Genomic DNA, 27225 nt, shown 5'->3' on the forward strand with positions numbered 1-27225 from the left:
ACCAACTCGAATCTCACTCACTGTGAGGACAATCAAACTTGCTTTCCTCTGCAAGTTTATCTATCAGTGAGATTCCACGGTCTCTGAGCTGAATGGATATTCTCATGTCCTCCGCGTAACCATCTGGGTGGAATAAGCATTTGGAAATAATGTCTCTCTCATTTCAGAGACACCAGCCAAGGCTAGGGAAAGAAAGGGGAATACTATTTCCACCGTGTCCTGGAACTTTTCTTACACTGGATTAGGTGAGTAATGTGGCTATTTTTTAATTCTGCTTGACACATACAAATATTTTCAGATATCCCAAGGCCTGATCAAATAATGAGGTCTTCTCCTCATAACAGAGAAGTCATTAAGGATATAGCTCCGTATGTCCCCTTATCTCCTGTCACTCACAGAACACATATGTGCTAAGAATAATTATCACACGAGTCTAACACATCTTGAGTGCATTCAAAGTGGTGAGCATTCTGTCTTCCACATTGCCCCGGCTGACTACCATGGGTAGCTTCTGAGCATTGCACTTGCTCTCAGCATTAACATAGCTCTTCCAAGGCTAAGATGCAACCAGACACACAGCATGGGCAGCCCCCACCAGCAAAGTAGAAACTGATTTCTGCTTGCAAGCTGAGTTTTCACATCTACCCTCCTGACCTTGCATGTATTATTTTGAATGTAATGCATTTTTAAATTGCCGCACCATTTTAAAAATGTAAGGGAGAGCTGAATTAAATATTATTTGTGGCATACCCTGGTTTGCAAAGGGCCTCTAAATCTGATCTCTTATATCAGGTCGATGCCTAAATCCCATTACTTGAGATTGCAAATGACTGTGTTTGCAAAATTGTAGATGCACATTTAGAGGCAGCTTCAAAAATTCAGCCCATAATGTTAACTTTGTTTGAAAAGACCTTGATTTTCCAGGAAGCAATCTCAGGTCATTCTGCCTGTTCCTTAACTCTGGCTCTGTCGTGGATAATGTATTAATAGCCTAAAGAGGACTCGCCAAGTGGTTCTTCAGGAATCATAGTTTAGGGTCTAAATGAGTTCCTGGATGAATAAAAGGAGCCTATTTTTGAAGCAAAACAGAGGATACAATTCCAGGCCAGGGGAGATCTACCAAGTTTAAAATAGAGGTAAAGGTGCAAGAGAGTTCATACCAATCATGTTATCTCAAGGTAATCACTCCCCATTTTTACCTCCTGCTTCTCTGCCCAATGTCTTCTACACCCACAGCTGCTAGTACACTGAGATGGGTAGGTCTAGGACTCAGACACATGGAGGTTTTTGCCTTAAGTGAAATTAACGCTTCTCCAAAAGAGCACATGCACACTTGTTGTGTGACGGATTACCATAAAATACAGTGGCTAAAAGCAGCAAATATTTATTATCTTCCTGTTTCTGTGGGTCAGGAATCAGGATGTCACTCAAGTGGGTACCTCTGCCTCAAGGTCCCTCACTCGGTTTCAATCAATGTGTTGGCCAGAGCTGTAGTCTCAGCTGAAGGATGAGCGGAGAAGGAACAGCTTTCAAGCACACTCGTGCAATTGTTGGCAAGGGTCAGTTGTTCCTTGTTGGAACTGAGTGGTTGGACTGAGGCTCTCTGTTCCTTCCTGACTACTGGCTGGAGACCGCCCCTAGATACTTGCCACATGGGCCTCCCCGCAGTGAAGCTCACAACATGGCAGCTTGCTTTGGCCAAGCAAGCAAGAGAGCACACCTAAGATGAAAACCACTATCTTTTTGTATCCAAATCTCTCAAGGGATACCTCATCACCTCTGCCACATTCTGTTCACTAGAATCAAGTCACAAAATTCAGCCAAACTCAAATGGAGGGGACTACACAATAGCATGGTCCCCAGATGACACAGACCACTGGTGGCCATTTTGGAGGCTGCTTGCCACAAAGAGGAAATATTAACTATAAACAGACTTATTTTTGCATATGTTATAGGTGGGAATGTATGTTAGCACACAACTTTGATCTTTTTTCTTTCTTTTTTTTTTTTTTTTTTTTTGAGAGAGAGAGAGAGCATGAGCAGGGGGTGGGGCAGAGGGAGTGGCTGAGAGAGAATCTTGAGCAGGTACCACAACTAGCACAGAATCCAATGCAGGGCTCGATCTCATGACCCTGAGATCATGACTTGAGATGAAATCAAGAGTCAGATGCTTAACTGACTGAGTTACCAAGGTGCCCCAACTTGTAACATTTTTAATGACAGGTTTTAAAGATATTCAAAATTTAGGTATTTTGATATAATTTTTTCCCTTCTGGTGGCGATCAAACCAAAAATATTAAACCCTAACAATTACCAATTCCCCTTCTTCCACGTTCTAAGGGATGTGTGTCTAAAAAATATTACATTGGTTTGCTGGAGGAGTGGGGTGAGAGTGATGGGTGGAGCAGTAAAGGACAGAGGGTAAGTCACCATACATAAGAAAAGCCTATGATACTTAGGGAGGAAGGTGTAGGTGGAGAGGGGAGGGGAGCTCTGGACGAGTACTGCTCTGACAACAAGCCTCTGTGACTGAGATGAGAAAGTAATCCAGATGATCAGAACTTTTGGAGACAAATACGGGTAAAGGAGTTTTAGAAAGACTCACTGTGTGCTATATGATATAATGCTTCTTCGCATTTAAGAAAATGTTCAGTAAAAAAGCAGCATTGCTCTGAAATGCTTTCCGTACTGAATTTGGGTCATAATCACGTAAACGTGACACTCTGCTGAGATTGGGAAAAACACGAAGTTCTTACTTGGGCTACCTAGACACTGGTGCAAGAAAACAATCCTAGATATTAAATAGATATGCATAAAATAATAATGAAACTGGTATTTATGGTAATCAAAAATGTGAAAATTTCTAATGCCCAATAAAAAGAAAACACAGTAATAAAATATGTATCTTTATATAATGAAGTATTGCATCGACAATTAAAAACAATGGTTATAAAGATTTTATAATAACATAAAAATTGCTATAATAGAACATTAAGAGGAAAAAAAGTAGATTGTAGAAATTCACATGTAATGTGCATAGGCTACAAATGAATAAGCATATGCAGACAAAAAGAAACTGGGGAAAACAAGAAGAATAGAAGCTTGAAAAGGCAAGATTGTAATGAGAAGACTTTTAATCTGTTATCTTTTCCCATGCCATCCCTTTCTCCTTTAAAAGGCATTTTCTTAGGAACTCCTGTGTATTCTTCCATTTTTCCTACCCTCTCCCATTGCCTTTCTGAAAACCGAAAGAGAAAAGCTGCTGGCACACACCATCGCTAGAAATCTACAGTGAGTACACTGACCTTATTCAAAATACAGGAGAGACATAGAGCCCACCCTGACTGTCCCTATACACCAGCCACTAATCAGCCTGCAACTAGGCATCATAGTAGCTCAAATGAGCAGTCCTCAAGGGGCCTTCTTCCTGCCCCTCTAAAGTGGGCTGATTTAAAACCAGTACTACATATGGAGAAAGGGGAACTCTCTTACACTGCTGGTAGAAATGCAAGCTGGTGCAGCCACTCTGGAAAACAGCACGGAGGTTCCTCAAGAAGTTCAAAATAGAGCTACCTATGATGCAGCAATTGCACTACCGGGTATTTTCCCCAAAGATACAGATGTACTGAAAAGAAGGGGTACCTGCACCCCAATGTTCATAGCAACAATGTCCACAAGAGCCAAACTGTGGAATGAGCTGAGATGTCCTTCAATGGATGAATGGATAAAGAAGATGGTTCATATATACAATGGAATATTACACAGCCATTTATTGTAAATATTACTGTTTAAAATTGCCGTGGATGCAACTGAAGCGTATTATGCTGAATAAAATAAGTCAATCAGAGAAAGACAATTACTATATGGTTTCACTCATATGTGGAATATAAGAAATAGTGCAGAGGATCATAGGGGAAGGAAAGGAAAATGGAATGGGAAGAAATCAGAGAGGGAGAAAAACCATGAGAGACTTTTGACTCTCGGAAGCAAACTGAGGGTTGCAGAAGGGAAGGTGGGTGAGGGGATTGGGTAAGTGTGTGATGGGTATTAAGGAGGGCACATGATGTGACAGACACTGGGTGTTATTCACAACTAATGAATCAATGAACATGACATCAAAAACTAATAGGTTGGCTAATCGAATTTAAATAAAAATCATAATAAAATAAAATAAATTAAACCAGTACTACATCTATTGACTTCTTATAGGGTTTCTTACTCTCAAGGCCAGTCATTGTTGCAACCCAAACATCCCAGAAAAGGATTAAGAGTTTAAAGTCCCCAATACCTTAGGGTGTATTACTTTATCAACACACTCTCCTGCAGTGATGGCAAGAAATAAGAACAAAAAAGACCCTGATCTTTCAGGAGACAGAATAATAAGGGGGAAGTTAATAAGGAAGAGATACTGTAGATATTCCTTCTCTCTTTCACAATGCTATATAAGCAAATGCCATCAGACCAGATGCATGTAGAGGCCAGCCGAGTTACACCAGAAGAAGCTGAACACCTAGGGAGGATGAGGGGCCCTGAAGGTGAAGCTGTGAACCACAACAAGTATTCACATTGGATGTGCAAAGAAAACAATCTTCCCACTGCAGAATGCTCCTGCCTCTTAAATACCTCCCAGTGGAGGAGTGGAAATACTATTCATTTGCAGCTCAGTAGGATATTAAAAAAAAACAAAACAAAACAAAACCAAAAACAAAAGAAAACACATACTTTCTCCTCATGATAGCTTTGCCCAAGCATACAATAAAGGGATTATGTTAAGAAACACATTCCACTTTTGTGCTCTGCTTGCAAATTATTATTGCTAAAGCAGCTGGGGTGATAAATGGTAACATGGGACAGGCCTGGTGATCTGCTTGTTAACCAGGTATCAATGAGTGAAAGGGTCACATATAAAGAAGGAGTTTTCATGTCAGTTAGTACTATTTGGGCATTCACTGGATAGCTGAATCAGTCCATAATATAAGATTCCTAGGTGACCCCTTTTGGTGGGGTTAGAGCATCTGGAATTCACAAAGAAAATTTTACCTCCAGATGAAGCTTTTATTATTGCTGCTAATGAATATTATGCCCCATGTCCTGCCTAACTCAAAGGCACTGTGGGGTTCTAAGGAGGAAATGGTAAATAACAGCAGCCCCTTTCTATTCCCAACACACGTTCACAGCCATTACAACAAATATGAGCCTGTGTGGTCGGTTCTTTCCCCTGCACCCTTGGCAAAAACCACTTCTGGGTCACAGTGTTTTTCTCACAAATCCCCTCCAGGGGCTATTTTCCATCAACTGAAGGCAGCATGAGGAAGAAAGTTTACATTCACAAAGGATCTATCCCTAGACAATTAGAAATCTCCAAATTATAGATAACAATATATGGGTGATATTACTTGTGAATTGCACATTCACTCTCTTTGTCTACATACAGGATAAAAGTATTATCAACTATCCTCACCTCAATGTCTTGTTTTTAGCATGACTGCACTCCCTCCTGTGTCTCCACACTGTTCCCAACACCACTTCACTGCACCCTCTCTCCAAGAGAAATAGTTTTAGGGCTTTTTGTTGTTGATTTGTTTTGGCTATACCAGTTCACAAGAATTATGACTCAATAAAGAGTAGAGGGAAGTAGAGGTTAGGCTAAGAAGTGGGTCTTTCCTAATAAATCAGATCCAGTCAATTGTAATCAGATGTCTACAGTTATACAAATCTGATTTCAGTTGGGATACAAATTTGTGTCCCAGAACAATGACAAATCACTTAGGTTTCATGGTCTTTAGAAATGCTAGTAAGCATAATTCTTAATGACTTATAAGGTACAACTGATAAATCTGATATGAAATTGAAGACATGAAATTGCCAAGTGCCCAAATGATCATATCTGGTCCTTTATAGAATCTTACGAAATTGACAAGAAGAATCTTGTTCCCATTTTACAGATGAGGGAACCACAACTTCAAGAGTCCTCGTGTCAGCCAGAGTAAGGCTCTACACCAGACAGGTGCACACTTTGTCTTTTCTCAAGGAGGTTCCGAGTAAATGTTTCTACTCCTAACCCATACAGACCACGTCTCTTCAACACAAATGGATTAGAGCTTTAGACAGATGTGGATTTTGTCATTGGGGGAAAAAAATGTCGATGTAAAGTGAGCTCTTCCACTGCAACTCCTATGATGCCTAGAAGAATAATCATGGCAATTATACATCAGAAACGAAGAAGTGATAATTATGAAGATGGAATTGCCAGCTACCACTTGGCTAGCCAGCAAGGGCACTAACTTTTATATTTCCCCATGGGGGCATATATGAAAGAATCACAGAGTGCAGGAGAGATGAAACACAATTATCAGGACCTGGGGATTTATTCTTTCTGCTACACAAAGGAAGGGGGAGGGCAGACCACAGCTGGAAACTTCTCTTCTTGCTCTTTGCAAAACATGGGAAAATGCTGCCCCTCATCCACTTAATTTAATTTCCCTCAGAAACGATGACAAGGCTTATCTAGTCTATTGTACTTTCCTTTTCCATCAACTTGACTTCCTAGTCAGCCAAGAGCCTCGCCACCTCAAGACTTTGTTCCAGAAATAGCAGAGGGCTTTTTTTTTTTTTTTTCCTTTTTGAGGGACCTGTGAGTGATGGCACACCAAGAAACTGGTCTCTCTTGGCTGAGCAAAAGGCTGTAGTCACAGAGCTGGAGTATCAGAGAAACAAATTTCCTTTTTCTGCCTTAGTCTATTAAAAATCTTCATAGTTCTAAATACAGATCCAGTAATAAGTGTAATTAACAGTACAGACCAAATAATAGTTGGTCTGAAAAGGGCAAAATAAGTGGGGATAGGCCAGGTTTTGAGTCAACAGCACTACCCCCCCACTCACTGTGTGCAATCAGTAGGTTGGTACACGGTGCATTTTTATAGGATGCTTCTGCAATTATCCTTCTGGATTCTGGTCATAGTTTTGTGCATATGGATGGGTACTGGGCGGAGACACTGCTTTCAAAGATGTTGATGTGAAAAAAAAAATATATATATATACACAAAGTACTCATCACCATCCTCCACTACACACACATACACACACACACACACACACACACCCCACCCCTACCTTACAGAAGACAAAAATGACCATCTCATGACTTTTTAAAGGCACTGAACTAAAGTGCTTAAAAAGAGGTAGGAAATAGGGACTACTTCCAAAGATTAATTTTGGTTTTGTTTTAATTAAGCATATAATGAAGCACATTAAACACTTGGGTGCATGCTTCCTAATCTCTATTCCTTTGGCCATACCTCTGCTGATGAAAGCAGGATGCAAGTAAGAAGCTTTTCACATTGCAGCAGGAAAGAATAAAATATGAAATTACGCCAAACCATGTTCAGCTTGCTACAACGAAGGTAAAAATAGCACTCACGTATAAAGGAACACCAATTAATAAAAAAAGACTTTCTGATAGGGGGAGGGCTGTTTCCATTTGGAACATGTATACTCACTCTTAAAAAAGGCTTTTCAGAATGTACTCCACAGAAGCTGTTCTGAAGGATTTATATGTGTGACATGGGAAAAGGATTCTTTAGTGAAAGAAGTCTGGGAGGCCTCTTCAGTCTCTGGGTTTCCCCAGAGTCTTAACTATCCTAAAGTGAATCCTACATCTCGAGTAAGGCAGAGGTAAATAATCATTACTTAAAATTGCTCGACCATAGAAACGCTTCAGAGAGGTGAAGCATTCTGTGGAACTAGTGTTCTTAAGGGTACATTTTAGGAAATACTGCTTTAGAATAGCTACACAAAATATATATTTTGCCCCAACAAAGGGAGATTAGCACCCAGCAAACAGCACCAGCCAAGAGACCTTCTCCTAGAGCACCCTAGCCCAGTGCTTCTCAAACTTGAACGTACACACTGAATCACTAGGGACCGTGTTACATGCAGACTCCTGCTTAGGAAGTCTTGCCTGAGACTCTGCATTTCTAACAAGTTCCCAGGTGATGCTGATGCTTCTGGACTATGAACCACACCAAATAGCAAAGCACTAGAACACACATGTCTTCAAGTGCTGAAGGTGTCCAGTATTATCCCAAGTGCTATGCTTTCCAATAATTCTTTTATCCAAGAGGGTAGCAGGTCTGCGGATGGGGCTTACCAGTAAAACCTGTTGGGTGTGATGCGTTCATGCATGAGTTGCCACCGTCTTCCAAAGTCCATGGAGCTGTAGAGCTGCAAAACAATGAAATGAGGAAGCATAAACATCAAGGACACGTGTCAACATAAATACACATGGCATCGCCCTAGATAAGGACATTAGCGCACACCAGAGTGCCTAACACATCCAAGTTAGCATCCATTTTATCTCAATAAAAATCTATGAATATGATCGTGCTGTGCTTATCGTGGTGACTTCTGGAACCAAGGAGGTGCTCAACGTATATCCAATCAACTGATGTGTTTTGAGCTGAGAGTAAATCCTTCCTGATGCCATCCCTCATTCTCTCCTTCAGGGGTAAAGCCTTCATAAAATTCTTATTTTTCTTCAAACTCCATGATATCTTTAGCTCCTTTCAAAACAATTCAGCAAAATTTATTTAAAATTTATTTACTGAATAGCTCCTACACGTAAGGCACTCTGGTAGATATGAAGATAAAGAAGAGGTAAATTCTGTGTTCTCAGGGAAAAACACAGGTAAAAATACTCATCAGCTGGTATCTGAGCCAATATTATGCATAAAATATTGTGTTATTTGAGTTTTATCTCTCACTGCTTAAATCTCTCTCTCCTATATATAATCTTAAATCTCTCTCTCCTATATATAATCTAAGTGAAATGGACTCTTCACTGACCATGAGGATACCATGCTTGTTTATACTCCCAAGGCTTCACAGAGATAAGGCCATATCTATGCCTAAGTAAACATTACACAAGCATGGGTGGTTCCTTCCACACACCCTTTTCCAAGCACCTCAAGTCACTCATCTTTCTCCCTTCTCAATTCACTGCACTCATCATGGCACTTACCATGAGGTAATATGTGGCCATGTCTTTCAGATTTGTCTGTATTATTTAGCTGTGTTTATATTCCTTCAGTACATAAAAAAAGTGTTCACTAAAATATCTGTTGAATACATCAATAATTAAAATGGGCACATAAGAATGGATAGTAACTCATGGAATAAGAAAAAATTCTAGAAGAGTCTCAAGACTTCAGAAAAATAAAGAGGAACCCCCAGCATGGCTAATAAAGTCAGATTACACATTCGCTTACTTTATGGATGTAGAGTCTGACCCCTTTTTAACACATAAGGGAAAGGCCAACATTCCTATAAAAGGCTAGCCAAGAGTAAGGAGCTTATTTTTAATTGTATGCCTGGAAGCATAATAGCTCTGACTTATGTAAATAATAATGATAATGATAATAATAATAAGTGGACCACACTGCTCTTTCACATATTTGAGACTTACAAGGACACTGAAAGGAAGGCAAGGCAGTTATGACTACTTGGACCCCTGCTCTCAAGCATTTTCTCATCTACCAGGTAGAGTCAACCACTCCCTCCAGGTATCATCACTATTTTTACTGTCTGCTTCTAAGAAGCTATTTACACCAAGACAATACTGGTTGTTGGCATGCCCCTCCTGCCAGTAGGCTGTAAGTCATAAGAGGGGCAGGAATCATGCCCAATTCACCTTTGTGTATCTGTGGTTACAGAATACATATACAGGTGAGCACACAAACCTCCTATTTCACAGTTAACAAAACTTGGTCTTGGGGAAGCGAAGTTTTGGTCAAAAGAACAAGGATTTAAGTTTTCTGATGCCTGGCTCCTGTCTTCCTCCGTGGAATCATGGTACCGAGTTTATAATGAGAATCCTTATTACATTTATGTTCTCCACACTTTCACAGCTGGGGAAACTGGGAAAAGCAGAAGTAGTTGGGCCTCAAGTTTATACAAATGGGGTCAGATGAAGGAGCTCCCCATTATCACATCCTCAATACTGCTCCGCTATAGGGATGTGCTGTCTGGCATACCACACCCAGGTAACAGCTGCCATCCGTAATGTTCTGAGTCCATAATCTTGCAACTCATATAGAAATAATTTTTTTTTAATTTTTATTTATTTATTTGACAGAGATCACAAGTAGGCAGAGAGGGAGAAGCAGGCTCCCCGCTGAGCGGAGAGCCCGATGTGGGGCTCGATCCCAGGACCCTGGGATCATCACCTGAGCCGAAGGCAGAGGCTTAACCCACTGAGCCACCCAGGTGCCCCTAGAAATAATTTTTTAATGAACTTCTGGTAATCTGAAGTAAGCTGTGGGGACCTTAAAGAAGTTTTAGCTCATTTCAATTTAATTCAAATATATGTTAGACATTGGCACCATGAACTACATAAAAACATCTCTTTTGGGGCTCCTGGGTGGTTCAGTGGGTTAAGCCTCTGCCTTCGGCCCAGGTCATGATCTTGAGTTCCTGGGATTGAGCCCCACATTGGGCTTTCTGCTCAGCGGGGAGCCTGCTTCCCCCTCTCTCTCTGTTTACCTCGATGCCTTCTTGTGATCTCTCTCTCTCTCTCTGTCAAATAAATAAATAAAATCTTTAAAAAAAACTTTTTGTCCAGTAAATAGCAAAGAGATGTGTACATGTGTGTGTTGAATATATATACCCCTGTTAATATTGCCCATCTCTCAACTTAAACACAGATGACTGCCAGATACACATACACGACACCGAAGGGGAAAATGGGCCAAAGGCTAGCACTCTAGAAGTTGAGAAACAGACAAGATCAACAGGAATAGATGTGGAACAATGAGCCTTCCTAGAGCAACACAGCTTGAGCTAGGCCTTTGAAGATAAGTGGTATGGACAGGAGAGAAGGTGGGTAGAGATCTTATAGGGTGAAGAAAACAATAAGAACAAAAGTGTTGATATGGTTAAGATCTTGCACTTGACTTATGAGGAGGCTTTTAAAAGGAAGGAGAGATGTGATGACTGTCACTGGCTAAAAGGAAGTGGAGGTTGCCTGTCCATTTTCCTGTCTGTCTCTCCTTCTATACACCCAACTATTTGTGGCTGATTTTATATTTATCTGTATGTATATTTATATTGTGGAGGGTTTGGGGAGGAAGAAGAGAATTGGTAAGGACCAGATCATTGCACTGGAAAGAATATATCCTTATTTTTTTTTTTTTTTGCAAGAAGCTGAGATTTCCACGCAGTGTTTTAAGAAATGGGTCACTCTCCTTCCCATGGCAGGTGTCTGAGAGACAGATGCTCAGACTGAAGACACGTTTGCCAATTAAATAGAGAAGAGACTTTGGTTGGAGCCTTCCATAACGCAAAGATACCAGACTCTCTGTCAGCCCAGATACCAATATAAAAGCAGAGCTCCAAATCCCTTCAAATAAAACTCAGCAAGATTGTGTCTTTCTCTGCTGCAAACTCTACACAAAAGCTGGGGAAGAACCAGGAGGGTCACAATGACACTGCTGGAGTCCCAGTACTCCAGAGAAATCATCAGTCCTTCCACACTGGAGGATCCAGTAGTGGCAGATGCCTCCACCACCGCTCCTGCTAGGACTCACCCTTGGGAGAAGCACTGCTCCTCTCCTCTCATGTTCTTCCTAACAGAGAAAGAACAAGAGATCAGCTGCTGATCTCCTCATCCAAGTCTGTTCCACATACTGCCTCCCTTGTCTCTGGTTTTGCTTTTTCAGCTCTTCTGTTTGACTGATGGGAGAAAAATTAAATTGAATTCTCTGCCTAGAGGCTGATTCAGATGAACAGAAAGAGCAGGCTCCTATTCATTAAGAGCCTTTGGTTAGCTACCTTGTCTCTCCATCCACAGGAAGTTGCTGAGTCTGAAATGAATTTTATTCTACCGCAAGCTGGATCTCTGCAGCCTCCCCATTCACATATGTGTTCATCCATTTCTCCCTCTCTTCATTCACTGACTAAAAGTGTATCAAGAAACCACTATGCTTTAAGCACTGAACTGAGTGCTGGAATTACAAAGGTTAAAAATGCCTGAACAGAGGACGACAGAAATTCAGACAATTATACTGCCATGCAGTGTATGTCATAATATTATTACTACTTATCTCTGCAAGGGTAGGATTGGAGGCCATCAGTATTTTTTCTTTTGCTTATCTGGTTCTTTAAAATTACCAGCAACATGCATTACTTTAGTAATTAAAAAAGCTCTGACACTCAAAGAGAAATAAAGAATTTAGACAACCACTCAATAGTGTTACAAGATCAGTTAATGATATGCAAATGTTTATGATATATTATTTACTTTAAAATACATTGCAAAACAATGACACTAATTTTACTTAAAGTATTACAAAAATTTGAAACACATCAGAAGGAAATACGCAAAATACTAGCAGGGGTTATTTCTAAGTTGTGGGACTATGGGTAACACATACTTTTTAAAGCTTTCCATCATTTTCAGATTTCTTTACAATGGATATAATATTTTAATAGTAATATAAGCCAGTGTTTTCTTCTACTTACATTCTTATAATAATAATTTCTAATCATAAGGTATATATTATATTTACCTTTAAAACTACCTTTTAAAAGGCCAAAAATTAAAATTGCAATTTTTTCATGAGGGACCTGGAATCAGACAAGGCAATATGGGATTTTCCACAAAGTGGTATTACACAGAGATCATCAAGGATAGTGGTGAATCCTTCCTAGGAAAAGCAACATATTAGCTTACATGCTCTTTAAATAGTCCTGCATGGCTTCAACCCAACATGCTTCATACAAGACTAAAATAAAGTAGATTTTCCAAACAATAAACATCTTTAGAAACATTTCTTGTTTCTAAACAAGATCTGGCACCTGGGTGGCTCAGTTGGTTTTAATCCTCCAACTCTTGACTTCGGCTCAGGTCATGATCCCAGGGTCATGGGATGGAGCCCTGTGTCAGGCTCTGTGTTCAGCACAGAGTCTGATTGTCCCTCTCCCCGTGCTCTCTCTCTCTCAAATAAATAAAATCTTAAAAAAAAAACTTCTTGTTTATACAAAGTTACATATATGAGGCTGTTCTCCTCGGCATCCTGCCTCAGGATGCCAACTTCCTGCAAGGATGACATACATGGACCTTTACCAGAGAACAATCCAGATCCTCTACCTTCCCTTCTTCCCCTGTGTGTCACAGTCTCTTATTTCTTAACAACCACGTATTCAGTGGCAACACACACACACACACACACAGAAAGCCCTAAGTGAATCACTGGAACAGATGGAAAATATGAACAAACATGCTCTTTTCCTTATTGATCCAGTTATTAGTTCCCTAATTACATCAGCCTGCCAGGGAAAAGCATCTGATAGCTGACGAATGAGAGGCAATTTAATCAACGTAATATTCCACAAGAGGAACAACAAGTTGTATATGGAAAGCTTAGGTCCAAAGAATGATATGATTGTATTAGGAGGTTATTGCTTCAACTGTGTCCCCCCAAAAAGATATGTTGAAATCCTCACCTATAGCATCTCAGAATGTGACCTTATTTGGATACAAGGTCTTTGCAGATGTAACCACATTAAAATGGGTTCAAGGTGGGCCCTAATCCAATATGGCTGATGCCCTCATAAGGATAGATTTGGACACACAGATGCGAACAGAGGGAAGAGAACGTGAGAGACGGAGAAGGCCATGTGAAGACAGAATATTGAAGTGAGGTATCCACAAGCCAAGGCATGTCAAAGACTAAGGACAAATCACCAGAAACAATAAAGATGCAAAAAAGGGGCTCCCCTTTAGATTTCAGAGGGAACACAGCCCCACCAATACCTTGATTTTGGAACTTTAGCCTCCAGAATTGTAGGACAATGAATTTCTATTGTGCTAAGTCACCTAATTTGAGGTACTCTCTTACAGCAGCCCATGTGAAACTATGTAGTTGAACAACATGGGTTTGGACTGTGTGCATTCACTAACACACAGATGTTTTTTTTCCATAAATGTAGTCCAGTGCTGTTGACGTATTTTCTCTTCCTTATGGTTTTCTTAATAACATTTTCTTTTCTCTAGATGGCTTTATTGAAAGAATACAGTACCTAATACATGTCACATACAAAATATGTGTTCAGTGACTGTTTATATCATCAGTAAGTTTCCAGTCTACAATTGGCTTTTGTAGTTAAATTTGGAAGGAGTCAAAAGTTGTACATGGATTTTCAACTGCACAGGGGGTCAGTGTTCTTAACCCTTGTGCTGCTCAAGGGTCAACTGTACAAACACCTTATACCTACCACCAAGAGTAATAAAGACAGATCTTGCTACATTTCTCTATTTTTGTTTTGTTTTGTTTTGTTTTGTTTTGGTCTGGTCTCTATTCCTAGGCATTTAGTTGTAAGACCAAAAGTCTGGTGTATGACCAGATTGTTGAATCTGTGATTAAAAGCCAAAATCTCATTTGCCTATATTTTCCTCTTCTATACATTTTCACCACACCCCTAAGGATAGTATTTTCTAAGAATAAATATGAATTAATAATGACCATATGGCAGTAGCCAGACATACTCAGAAGAGGCAACAAACTATGAGTTTTATGGGAGCTTTTGGTGATACAGCCAGATTCCCTAGAGCCAGCATATTGTCCATAAAGAGGGAAGAATGGTTTGGAACACATTTATATAAAAGCTCTCCCCTGTAGCAAATTCAAACTTAATGTACAGCTGTCCTGATTTTTTTTTTCCTCAAAGCCTATGGAATTTTGGTAGCATTCTGCTGAATCGTGGTCCTGATGGTCTTTGTCTTTCAAATAAAATGAGGCTGGTTCCTGGTAAAAATAAAGTTTCTTCACTTATTTCCTTGGTAGCCACAGAGGGGGTAGTAGGGCTTGGCTGGGCTACATAGGACTACAGGGAGAATCCCCTGGGTTGTGGTGGTATTTATGGTAGGCAGGAGAAAAACCAGGATCACACTGTAACAAGAAGTCCTTTCCAACATATGCCTCTGATTCCTTCCTCAGATAGTCTCCAAAAAACCCCTCCCTTGATAACTGCCGGTGACAACACCATCCAATGTTCCCCTAAGCCCTGGGTACATAGATAAGAACTTCCATCTTCAGCAGCCTTTTTCCTTTGCCCTTGGCAGATACAAGGCATCTCTACCATAAATATATTGATTTTTTTAATTTTTTATTTATTTTTTTAATATTTATTTTTAAAATAGGAATTCACAGTTTGGCTGAGGGAAAAATGAAACAAGATGAAACCAGAGAGGGAGATAAACCATAAGAGACTCCTAATCTCAGAAAACTGAGGGTTGCTGGAGGGGAAGGGGATAGGAGGGATGGGGGGTGCTGTGTGATGGACATTAGGGGGGTGGTATATGCTATGGTGAATGCTATGAATTGTGTAAGACTGATGAATCACAGACCTATGCCCCTGAAACAAAAAAGAAAGAAGGAAAGAACTAGTTAAAAAGAAAAAAAGGAAAAAAAAACAAAAAAAACAGGAATTCTGCTAGTTATGCCATACTTTTGTAGAAGGCAACATTTTTCTTCTCTTCTTGAAGATTCCTAACCATAGAGGTTTTCCTACTCTCAAATGTTTACACCAGTCATTTCTTCACTCAACACATATTGATCAAATGTCTATTAACAACCAAGCACTGTTTCACGGGTTTAGGATACATCAGTGAACCAGACAAAACTCTCTGGCCGCAAGGATCTTACCTTCCAGTGGAGGTCAGAAACTCAAATGTCCTCAAGTCTACAGTGTGAATGTGTGAGGGGCGTATAAGAAAAATGGCACCACGGTTTGTGTCTTTTAGACACGTGATCATTTTGCTAGCACTTCACACATGAAGCAACTTTATTTAGTCAAGAAGATGATTCTCCTCATTTTTATTAAAATGCCACTTTAGGGTTATCTTTTGTTTTCCTGCTTTTGATAGAGACACAAGCTCAAAAAATTTTACTTTTCTCTCAACTCTATGGAAAACAGGTGCAAGTGTGATAAATTATCTGGCAGATGGGGAGCCTGGGTGGCTCAGTGGGTTAAAGCCTCTGCCTTCGGCTCAGGTCATGATCTCAGGGTCCTGGGATTGAGCCCTGCATCGGGCTCTCTGCTCAGCAGGGAGCCTGCTTCCCTTCCTCTCTCTCTCTCTCTGCCTGCCTCTCTGTCTACTTGTGATCTCTGTCAAATAAATAAAATATTTAAAAAAATTATCTGGCAGATGACATTTCCCCACAACACTGGGGAGAAACAGGGACTTGAGAAAGCTCATGCTCCATCTAAAAATGGGCTTAGCTGTTCCTTAGCTGGACAAAGAGAGCTAATTTAATGTGGTCAGGCTCTGTAATTCCTCAAGGAAACTGAAAGTTCAGATTTGTTTGAGAAATCTCTGTATTTTTCAGTTTGGGCAAAAAAATTAAAAATTTAAAATGTATTACAGGGCTAATAAGATGTCTTGATCCAGCTGGCCAGGGGTTGCCTGAGGGCCACCATTTGTGACCTGAATCTTACCATAGTAGATATACGGATGTCTATAGGAGTGAATGTGACTATTTGACCTTGATGTAAGGTTAACAGATTTAGCAAATTAGGGAGGGCACAGATTGCATGGAGCACTGGGTGTGGTGAAAAAAACAATGAATACTGTTACGCTGAAAATAAATAAAAATTTAAAAAAAAATACAGAATGCCCAGGTAATTTGATTTTAGATGAAAAATAATTTTTTGTGTAACTGTGTCCCATGTAACAGTAGGAATTTGCTTGTGTATATTTTTTAATTGTTATTTCCCTGAAATTTGAATTTAGCTGTGCTTAATCCATGTGTCCTGTATTTTATCTGGCAACCCTCCCTTGAAGTCTTCCCCATTGCATTTCTAAGCATCTGGATCATGAGATATACCCCCTTATGCTATGAGTCTCTGTTCTCTGACATTGGCTATCTCCAAGTGAACAAAAGAAGTGTAAATAATCCCTATAGTCTATTAACACATCACTTTACTCTACTTATTTAGTATTCCTTAAGCACCTAGCATGTGCTAGGCTCAGTGCCAGGTGTGATGATCGAAAGATGAGTAACACCAAGTTCCCTGATCTCCAGAAACTCATAACTTCGGTGGGAAGACAGATATGTCAACAGATAAATGCCACACAACTCAACAAGACCCATACACACAAAGATAGACAACGGTTAGGGGAATGCATGGAAGGAGTGGTCAGTGCTGCTGGGTCGGGCACTATGCCATGGGCTGAGTCATAATGAATGAGTAGGAGCTGGCCTGAAGGATAAGTTCCCCCCAAACACTGCAGCTAACAAAGGTGAAAAATTTTGGTCATTAGGAAAGAAGTTGGAAATAAAACAGAAACATTATCTCATCCTCCTCCAAAAGTATCATTTGCTTGGCCCTGGATCAGTGCACATTGGTCTAAGTGCCACATCAAGAAGGAGAAAGAACAGAGAAGGAAAAGGAGCCAAACAAGGTCATCTAAAGGATTTAAGAGGAAGAGAACGAAACGACTGCATCAGAGTGTGGGGTGTGGGTAAAATGAAGACTTCAAGATGAGCAGTAAGAGTGAAATCTGTAAGAACAGGAAGTGGAGACAGAGACAGACCCATTCCTTGAATTTGGGAATTCCCTCCCTCAAGACCTAAAAGGGGCAAGATTAAAACACTGGAGATGAAGAACTACTTCTATAAGTGAGTTCATAAAATTCACTATTGTAGGAAGTTGGTTGAGAAAGGCACAGGATATCCTATAAACTGCATCACCTACAAATTAAGACTCGATGCTTCCCAAAGTTGTTCATCAAAACATCTCCCACAGCCAAAGAGAACAGAGCATCCCACCAGGAATCTGAGGGTTTGGCCTTAAGCAATCTGATAGAAGGGCTAAGATCGTCAAATCTATTAACTCTTACTTTGAATTTCCATGGACATTTTGTAGTCTACGCTGCCATATATCTGTGCTTAGAATGAGGGATAATTTTTTTCACAAATCTTAAGGTGAAGTGGACCCTCTAGAAAGACACTCTATACTCATCATACTTATTTCTTTTCACCGCTGTCCCCCAGGGGTGCATTGCTGAGCCAAATTTGAAGAGGCGCGAGAAGGGACACCAAGAACGTCAGGTGCACATGTATGACTCCTCAGACTTATTCTAACTAGGACTCTAATGTCAGAGGTCACGTGTACATATGAATAACCAAAGCCTTCTATGTTTCCCAAGTCAGTATCCTACTCTCTGATGGAAGTGCTAGCGACTTAAAGGTCCATTTGAGAACACAAAGCACAGATCATGTTCACCCCTATTCTCCCAGTGTCCCCTCAACCCCTCAGGACAGAGTGCTTTCCCCCTCACTGGGCATGTAGAAACTAGCTCATAATGGGATTGATGTCTACACTCTGTCAAAGCAGTGATACCATGTTCATATTCCCCCTGCCTGTTTCTTCAGGATTCTCTTCTCCCCCTTATTTTCCAAGTTCCAGCCACACTGCTTTTCATTTGGCTTTTTAAACATGTTGTGGGCTCTCCAGACTCAGGGCTTTTGAATATGTTGTCCCCTCTACCTAAAATACTCTCCTCCTACTCTGAATTTCTCCCTCTTTCCATTCACGTACTGAACTTCTATTCACATGTCAGGTATCAGCAGAAATAACACCTCCTAGAGGAAGCCCTCTTTGGTTACCTCTTGCCCATGTACCTCTTGCCCCCATGGGCTTCTAGTCTCTTATTTCATAACATTCATCAAAATATGAAATTACAAGGGCACCTGGGCCACTCAGTCAGTTGAGCATCTGACTCCTGGTTTTGGCTCAGATCATGGTCTCAGGGTCATGAGAATGAACGCTGTGTCAGGCTCCAGGCTCAGCGGAGTCTGATTGTCCCTTTCCATCCCCCTCTGTCCTTCCTCAACTCAAATAAATAAAAAATAAAATATTTTTTAAAAATACTAAAAAATATATGGAATTACATGTTCATGTAATTATAAGATGGATGTCTGTCTCACTTTGTAGGTAGTGGGTATTGCTACCATAATACTTCTAACTGTTTAACACCATGTCAAGTACAGGAAGGTACATGCTCATATAATTAAATATTCACTGAATGAATCCATAAATATTCCTTTCCAAGTCTTTAAAAGTTCTGTTCTTTCCACCCAAAGGCCCCACACTTCCCTTGCCAAATCTGTCTAAAGTCTACCCTACTTTCCATATTAATTCAAACTGTTTCCCTTCCATGTTGCCATCTGTGGCCACACTTGGCCAAAAGAGGCAAGATTACAACAAGAAAACTGAAAAACTACTTTTAAAAGCAAATTCATACAACTCATTACTATAAGATTCTGGGGAGAAAGAAAGAATATTCTATAAACCGCTATCTCTTTTCTCATATTTAAAAACCCAGTGTCCAACCAGATTCTAATAACAGGTTTCTCTTTTAAGTTCTAGAATTACTTTTACTTAGTTCCATCAAACAGGGATCTAGTCACACATTCACTTATGCATCAAAACTTTGGGTAGTCTCTTCAAATTGATCATTGATTAAGAGGTTCCTGGATGACAGGAATCCCTTCTGAAATCTAGATCTGACCCCCTTTCAAAGAAACTCCCCCTGGGCTGCTTGACAGCACAGAATCAGAGAATAGTAAACTTTTGTAGCTGAGACTGAATCATCTGGACAATTGTTTTTACACACGGGGAAGTGACGTTGCAGAGAACCTACGTGTCCTGCCTGTGGTCCCACACCTCCTCAGCTGTGGAGCTGGGATTCAAACCCAGGGTCCTGACTCCTGTCTCAATGTTCTTTTTACTGCATGTGCTATCTTTTTTTTTTAAAATTAACTGCAAGACTTTAAAAGAAAAACAAGTTAATGCTGCCTCAGAGAAACAATGGCTCACTTGGGTATGCCATGCCTGAATGACACTGTACCTTGAATCTATCTAGCATTTTTATTTACAAGTCATTCTCACAATTCACTTTATCCTCTTTTATACCAACGAGCATTTTCTGAGCCAACAGTCATATAAAACAATCTTATAAGCAATTTACATAGTATTTACCTAAATCCATTCTTTTGTCTCCACAAGCCTACTCTCCTGACCATTTTCCTTTGCAATCAGATTCTATTCATTTTTATACATTATGATTCAGAAACAACTCATATTAAGCAGTGCCCTTTGAACATAAATGTTGGTATTCCTCTGTGAGCTGGCTTTTTTATTCTGACTCACATCCCTCCACCCTTACCTGTGTTTTCTCTCTCCTTAATGATTTTGGTTTCATACCATATCCTATTATTAAATCCACTTGGTCACCTACTCTCCTGGCCTGTTTACTGCATCCAATTTGTCCTTAACTCCTTTCCAAGGTTCAGATTTGTTTTTCCTTCCTAAAAGCCTGCATCTAAAAGAGGCATAAAGAACTTAAATCTCTTAGTTTTAGGTCATTTATTTAATTTAACCTACCTTCTTGGGTCACCTGGGTTGCTCAGTGAGTTAATTTAACTTACCTTCTCTAAGTATGAAAACAATAATACTTGCCTTCAGTTTGGAAGAAATGAAGATTTCACTCTCCCTAACATATGAAACACCATTTCAAGCATATCTCTAGGTAGACATTTCAACATGTGCATGATTTTAGTATTAATATATAGCCATAAAATTTTAAAGTTCATTCAAACTCAAGATATTAAAGGAAAAACAGTGTGTACTTCAATTCTTTCAGAAGAATGGGTCGGGGATGACTAACATTTATAGAGGATTTTCCCCAACAGGCATTTTTATATATGCTTTCTACTTTAAATAACACAAAAATAACAATTTGATAGTTATTTCTGCCCACTCATCTGGGAGGAGAACCCAAAGGCCTTTTTCCACCCAAAAGCCCCACATTTCCCTTGCCAAATTTGTCTAAAGTTAACTCTTCTTTCCATATTAATTCAAATTGTCCCCCTTCCATGTTGCTAAATCTCAAAGCAAATTCTAGAACATTTGATTCCAAAACCACTATTCATTCTTTTTTTTTTTCAAGATTTTATTTATTTATTTACAAAGATGGGGTGGGGGAGGGACAGGGAGGAGAGGGAGAGAGCTCTTAAGCAGATTTCCTGCTGAGGGCAGAACCTGGCGTGGGTTTTGATCTTACAACTCTGAGATCATGACCTGAGCCAAAACCAAGAGTCAGAAGCTTAGCCAACTGAGCCATTCAGGGGCCCTAACCACTATTCATTCTAAATTACTTGGCCGTCATTGAGGAAAGAGTGTTTGCAAGGAAATATCCTGAAGTGTGATGCAGCTCAATCTACATCCCAGAAGAAGTTGTAGAAACTTGGAATTGTTGGCACAGAAAATTTACCAATGAGCAAAAAGGTTTAGGAACTGTTTTCAAATGTGGGAAAACATTCTTCCATGGAAGGACAACGGAACTTTCTTCTATGCGGCTTCAGAGGGCAGAAGTAGGACCAAAAGGCCAAATCTAAATGGAAGTAAATATTGGCTTGACGTAAGAAATCATATTCTAATGGAAAGAACTCTCGGAGGGTGGAAAAGCTGCCTCACAGGGCAGCAAGTTCTCCAGGGCCTTATGGGATGTGTTTGAGTAGAAGATGGATGAGCACTTTGACTAAGGTGATACTATCAGGAAATTAAAGTGCCAGATGGGGTTTAAAGCAATGACTTTGTAGGTCCCTTAAGATATAGGATTTTTGATTCTTCATCTGAGAACGGTAATCCTAGGAATAGAAACCAAGAGAATATTACTACTCATGCTCCCTAAACATTTGTAAAAGCTGGCAGATAAACTTTCTTTTGAAGGCATTTAAATGTGATGAGAAATGCCCAGAACTCTGTGTGGCAGGCTTTGGTGGATTCATTCAGCATCCTTGTATCTACCGCCTTTATAAAGCAATTTTCAGCCCTTCCCCCCAAGCGCTAGAATTTATTTCCTCACCCTCTGAACCAAGGCTGTCCTTGTTCCTTATCTTGGCATCAGAATGCTGTGGAAGTGACAGTGTCTGAGTTTTGAATGTGGTCTCTAAGAAGCCATGAATATTTCCAATCTTTTGGAGTGCTGTCACCACCCAAGTGACACTGGCCTGATGGGGGTTGAAAGACCACACAGAAGAGAATCTAGGTATCCCAGCGGAGGCCATCTCAAATCACTGCACAGCCATCTGACCTCTAAACATAAGAGAGAGCGAGCCAACATCAGTACATTGCCTTCTCAACCACAGACGCTTGATTGAATCTGAGACAGTAAAACCACCCACTAACCCAAAGAGTTGTGATCAATAATTAATGTTTACTGTTTTTAAGCCCGGATGTTAGGAAGAGCTGGTTCCACAGCATTAGCTAGCTGATACACAGAACTAAGATTTGAGTCTTAGCTGTATCGATGACGTCACTGGGCTGTTTGGGGGATGACTTTACATTCCCCAAGCTTAGTCTTCTTATGTAAGTATGAGGAAGGGTGTTCTCCAAAGGGTAGCTCTCAAATTTCAAAGTTACCCAGATGTCTTGCTTAAAAATACATTATGCAAGCACCCCTCCAAAAACTCTAGAATCAGGAGGTCAAGAGTGGAGCCCAGAAATCTGCATTTTACCAAGTAACAGATGACTCTAATGTACGTGCTAAGGAGCCACACATTGTGAAACTCTGCTCCAGATAATTCTCAGGAAAACTTAAACATTTATAACTACACTCATTTCTGTCTTCAGCTAAGCTCTACCCCATCCCAGGTAGACAATGTCCAGCTGAAAATTCAGAGCTCCTTAGAAATAGAAATATCATAAGCTTGCTCTGGGGACCTGTAAGAGAAGAGTGACTTGACCTTAAGTCAGATACCTCTCGACTCTTGGGAACCTATTCTTAGCTCCATTATAGAAACCGTGGCCTTGACAAAGGAAAAGGCAGAGTGTTTCCACTCAAATACCATTCTGTCCAACTGCCAATGTTGGAATACAATTAAATAGCAAAAATCATATCTTCAGCTAAAATGCACAGTAACAGCTGGACTGTGTTCCCTGAAAGTACAATCCATTTATTACACAGATAATTAGACTTCCCTCTAGATACAAAAGTGATATGGTCTATGCACTAAGCAAGAAAGATTTACCACAGCATAGCCAACCCTCGCCCAAAGCTCTCAAAGAGTGCTGATCCCTGGGGAGGAGGGGGATAGGGTAGGGGCAGAAAGACAGGGACTGCTCTGAGGATCTTCTGTTCGTGGCTTCAGTGATCTAAATCAGTGGTTCACCTCTGTGCAACAGAGTCACTCAGGACTTTTAAGCAATACTGATGCTTATGCCCCACCTCACACAAATAAAATCAGAATCTCTGGGAATATACCACCTGGGCATAGGTCTGTTTAAAGCTCCCCAGTGATTCTAATATGCAGACAAGGCTAAATACTACTGGCCTAAAGCAGAGGTTGGCAAACTGGAACACTCATTTATTGAGAACGGAGATCATATGGCCAGCAAAACCTAAAATATTTACTATTCAGTCTTTTACAGAACGTTTGCCAACCTTGCTCTTAGGTACTGATCTTTAATACTGGTTAAGAAGTCCTGACAGGAGTTTTATCTTGAGTGCGTCCTGGCTTGGTTTCACATCCCTTTGACCTATTTTTCCAATATCGGGAGCTCAAAGTCTATAATAATTGTAACAGGCACTTAGTATGTATTAGGCTCTAGGTTAAGTGGTTTGCATCATCCAACCTAATCCCTACAACTACCAAGTAGAAAAATTCTGGTTACCTTCATTTAAAAAACAGAAAACAAAGATCTGGACAAAACTAAGTCACTTGCCTGAAAACAGAGCAAGTGTGGAGGTTATCTTCAGACCAAGTTGTCTGATTCTCTAGCCCATGTGCTAAGTAACCATACAAGCCAAGGTTCACAACATGGAGACAGAGCTTCTGAGCCACACTGTAGTAGGAACTTGGGCAGGCTGCTTCAAGGGGTGGGGCTGGGGGGTTCTAATATGCCTGCCTTATAGGGCTATGGTAGGTCAGAGATAGCATGGTGCCTAATAAAATGAGAATGTCTGGCACAATGAAACTATTCTTTCGTTGGATGTTTTTCTCAAGACATTACTGACTATATTTCGCTCCTTTTTTGGCATCCATTTAATGAACTCAGTAATTTAGTGAGCACCTTCCACAAGCCACGTGTGGTTCTAGGTGCTAAACATATAGTAGAGAACAAGATGCTAAAAAACACAGTTTGCCAGCCCCTGACTTCATGGGGTTTATACAGAAGTGGGGGAAAGATATTTATATATACATAAATAAGCAAATATATATATATATGTTATATAGATACTAATAATACATATTGTATTATTAATTTATTAAATAAATATATTTCTCATCCATGTTGGTTATGCTATAAATTTAATTTAAATAAAATATTAAAATAATAAAAATACTTAACTCATAGAATTGTTTGGGGATTAAATTAGAGAATTTAAGTGCTTAGTAAAATATCTGGCACATAGTAAATTCTCAATAAAAACTAACTTTCATAGCTATAAAAAAAAAGTCATCACAAACACTGTTATAGCAAATACTAAGCCATTGCTCCTAGGGGAATCTCTGGTCACATTTTCATCAGTGCGTCTCCAATTAAAGACACATTATTAAATTCATATTATTAATCCACTAACATTGAACTCATGGCCATGCCATTACAAGAAGGTACATCATAGCCACCTTCTGCTTAGAAACACCAGCCAATCAGCTCCATACTTGCAGGCCATTTTAAAGAGTGGAACCACCACAGGAGAGCACAAAAATGACCAGAACCATGGCACAAAAAAGACTACAGCAAGGTGTAAGTGTAAGTGTAAGAATTGGAAGGGGGTAGAGTGTCTCCTCTATCTCAGCTGAGAACATGTACCTGGGACGACTCATCTTTTCTGCTCCTCTGCTCATGTCCACAGATGACCATGAAAATAATCTGAGTGTTCATTTGGGGATTCCCAAACATTTTTTTAAAAGATTTTATTTATTTATTTGACAGGCAGAGATCACAAGTAGGCAGAGAAGCAGGCAGAGAGAGAGGAGGAAGCAGGATCCCTGCTGAGCAGAGAGCCCGATGCGGGGCTCAATCCCAGCACCCTGGGATCATGACCTGAGCCGAAGGCAGAGGCTTTAACCCACTGAGCCACCCAGGCACCCAGATTCCTATACATTTTAATGCGTAAGTAAGTCCCAAATATAGAATCTGCATGTCACGAGGGTTTGCTGAATGTCACATAGAGATAAAGCTAAGGAGAAAACCAAAGCATGATAAGCAGTGCCATTTTTGTTAAGGTGGGCAGAGAAGACTTCCCTTAAGGGCGAACATCTGGGCAGAAAGCTGAATGAAATGATGGAGCAGGTGAGGTGAACATCAGACAGAGTGACCTAAGACAGTAGAAGAGCAAGGAGGAAGATCAGGAAGTGGCAGCGGTGGGGGTGTATCTGAGAAGTGGCCGGGCCTGTGAAGCTGGAGCATGTTCGAGAGGGAGAAGCGGTGTGGGCATAAAGTGAGAGAGAAAACCAGGGACAGCATCATGTTCCAAGGCATGTCGGCTAAGATAGGACCCGGGTGTCCTTTTGTGCAGGATGGAAATGACCAGAGGTGTCTGAGGGGAATGTGGCCATGATCTAAGTTTTCAAACTCACTGGCTACTAAGTGGAGAGAAGAAGTGTGGAGGCAATGGGAAAGCCAGGAGACCAATGGGATGGCTGCGGTGCTCCAGGGAATGAGAGGTGGCTCGGAAGGGCACTGGCGGTGGGGCTGGGGAGCTGGAGGCGATGCCAGGCAGGTCTGGTCATGGCTTGACTCTGAAGTCTGAGAGTCAAAGAGTCGCAGATAACTGAGATTGGGGGCTCGGTCCACTGAGTTGTGGAGGAAGATGAGGCAACGGATAACAGTCAGGATACATTCTGAAGGTCGATTTGCTGCGATATTGGAGGTGGATTTGCGAGAAAGAGACGACTCCAAGAACGGGAGTGCGTGGGAAGCGGTGCCATTTACTGCAACTCAAATGTGAGAAGGAAATGAGTCTGTGAGTGTGTCAGGAGTTGCCTGCATTAACGTATTCCTCAGATTGTATGTGTATGTGAGACAGAGAGAGAAAATTAGAAGGAAGTAACAGGTACTCACCAAATATTGATAAACTACCTATTGTGCATGTTCTGCTAAGTGTTCAGGATCAGACTGAAACAAAACACAGCAGCCCAGGAGGAGCCAGGAGTTTAATGGGGGAAACACACAAGTCTGCAGGTGATTATTAAAACAACAACAACAACAACAACAAACTCAATATAGGTTTTAAAGCCCGAGAATGTCAGGCAATGCCCCATGCTACACAGAAAGAACACTGGACAGAGATTCTCAAATCCTGATGTGCAGAAACTCCAATTTCTCCAAAGGAAAAACTGAGGTCAGCTGATTCTGCTGGTCACAGAAACACAGTGTTGGAAGTTTTCAGGCAAGTGGCTGAGCTGACGACTACCTGGGGAAAGTTTATGAGAAACCCAAGCGGGTAGGCCACAAGCCATGACATCAGTAAGTGTCACAGAAACATCTCCTCCACTCAGACGACAGCGAACAGCCATGAGGACCAGCATCTGCACAGTCTTTCTTTCAACTTTCTAGATGTATCTCCAGATGTGGTTCTTGCTTTTAACGTACAACCAAGAGTAATTCTTGGGGAGCACCGCCAGCAAAATGAAAAGCCTTTAAGCAAGGGAACTGCCTCCACAAACAAATGAAACACAAATTCCTCCAAGGTTTGAGCCAGGAAGAGACAGCTCTCTTGAGGAAAATCCCTGTTGAAGGCAGGATACTTTTTCCTCTGAGTCTGCTTCTTCCTTTGGTCCCAGCAAAAGAGACAAAACTGAACAATGAGACAACAATCCTTTCCCTCAGTCCCCTCAGGACAGCTGTTTAAGACCAGCATTTTCAAAAAGAACTTACTCTAGAAATCCAAAAGGGAAATAAAGAAAATGTGAAAATCACCGCCATCACCAAAGAGAGGCTCCTGACCCTACAAGAGCTGGCACTTACCAGGCACACAGGCCCTGTTTTGTAGCACATCCTGTCTGAAAGCAACGGGTCCGGAAAACACCTGCTGAATTCTTAAGGAGGCAGCTCGCACCCACACAGACATGTTGACGCACTCCTTGGCTGCCTCTTTCCTAGATAAATGCCTGCAGTGGAAACTCCAGACAAATGGCAGTTTCTGGAGAA

At 40.7% G+C, this 27225-nt stretch overlaps 1 protein-coding gene across 1 annotated transcript in view; it reads right to left on the reverse strand.

Moving 5' to 3' along the window:
- The window catches only part of SORCS3 (sortilin related VPS10 domain containing receptor 3), a gene marked incomplete at both ends in the record, with an annotated part of 596464 nt that overhangs the window by 219877 nt on the left and 349362 nt on the right, over positions 1-27225 (reverse strand). The window contains one exon of the mRNA XM_080823492.1: positions 8150-8223. Within this exon, the coding sequence (XP_080679618.1) occupies positions 8150-8223 (74 nt within the window). The remainder of the gene's footprint in view (positions 1-8149; positions 8224-27225) is intronic.

Source organism: Martes martes (assembly GCF_963455335.1).
Source record: "Martes martes genome assembly, chromosome: 14".
NCBI lineage: Eukaryota > Metazoa > Chordata > Mammalia > Carnivora > Mustelidae > Martes > Martes martes.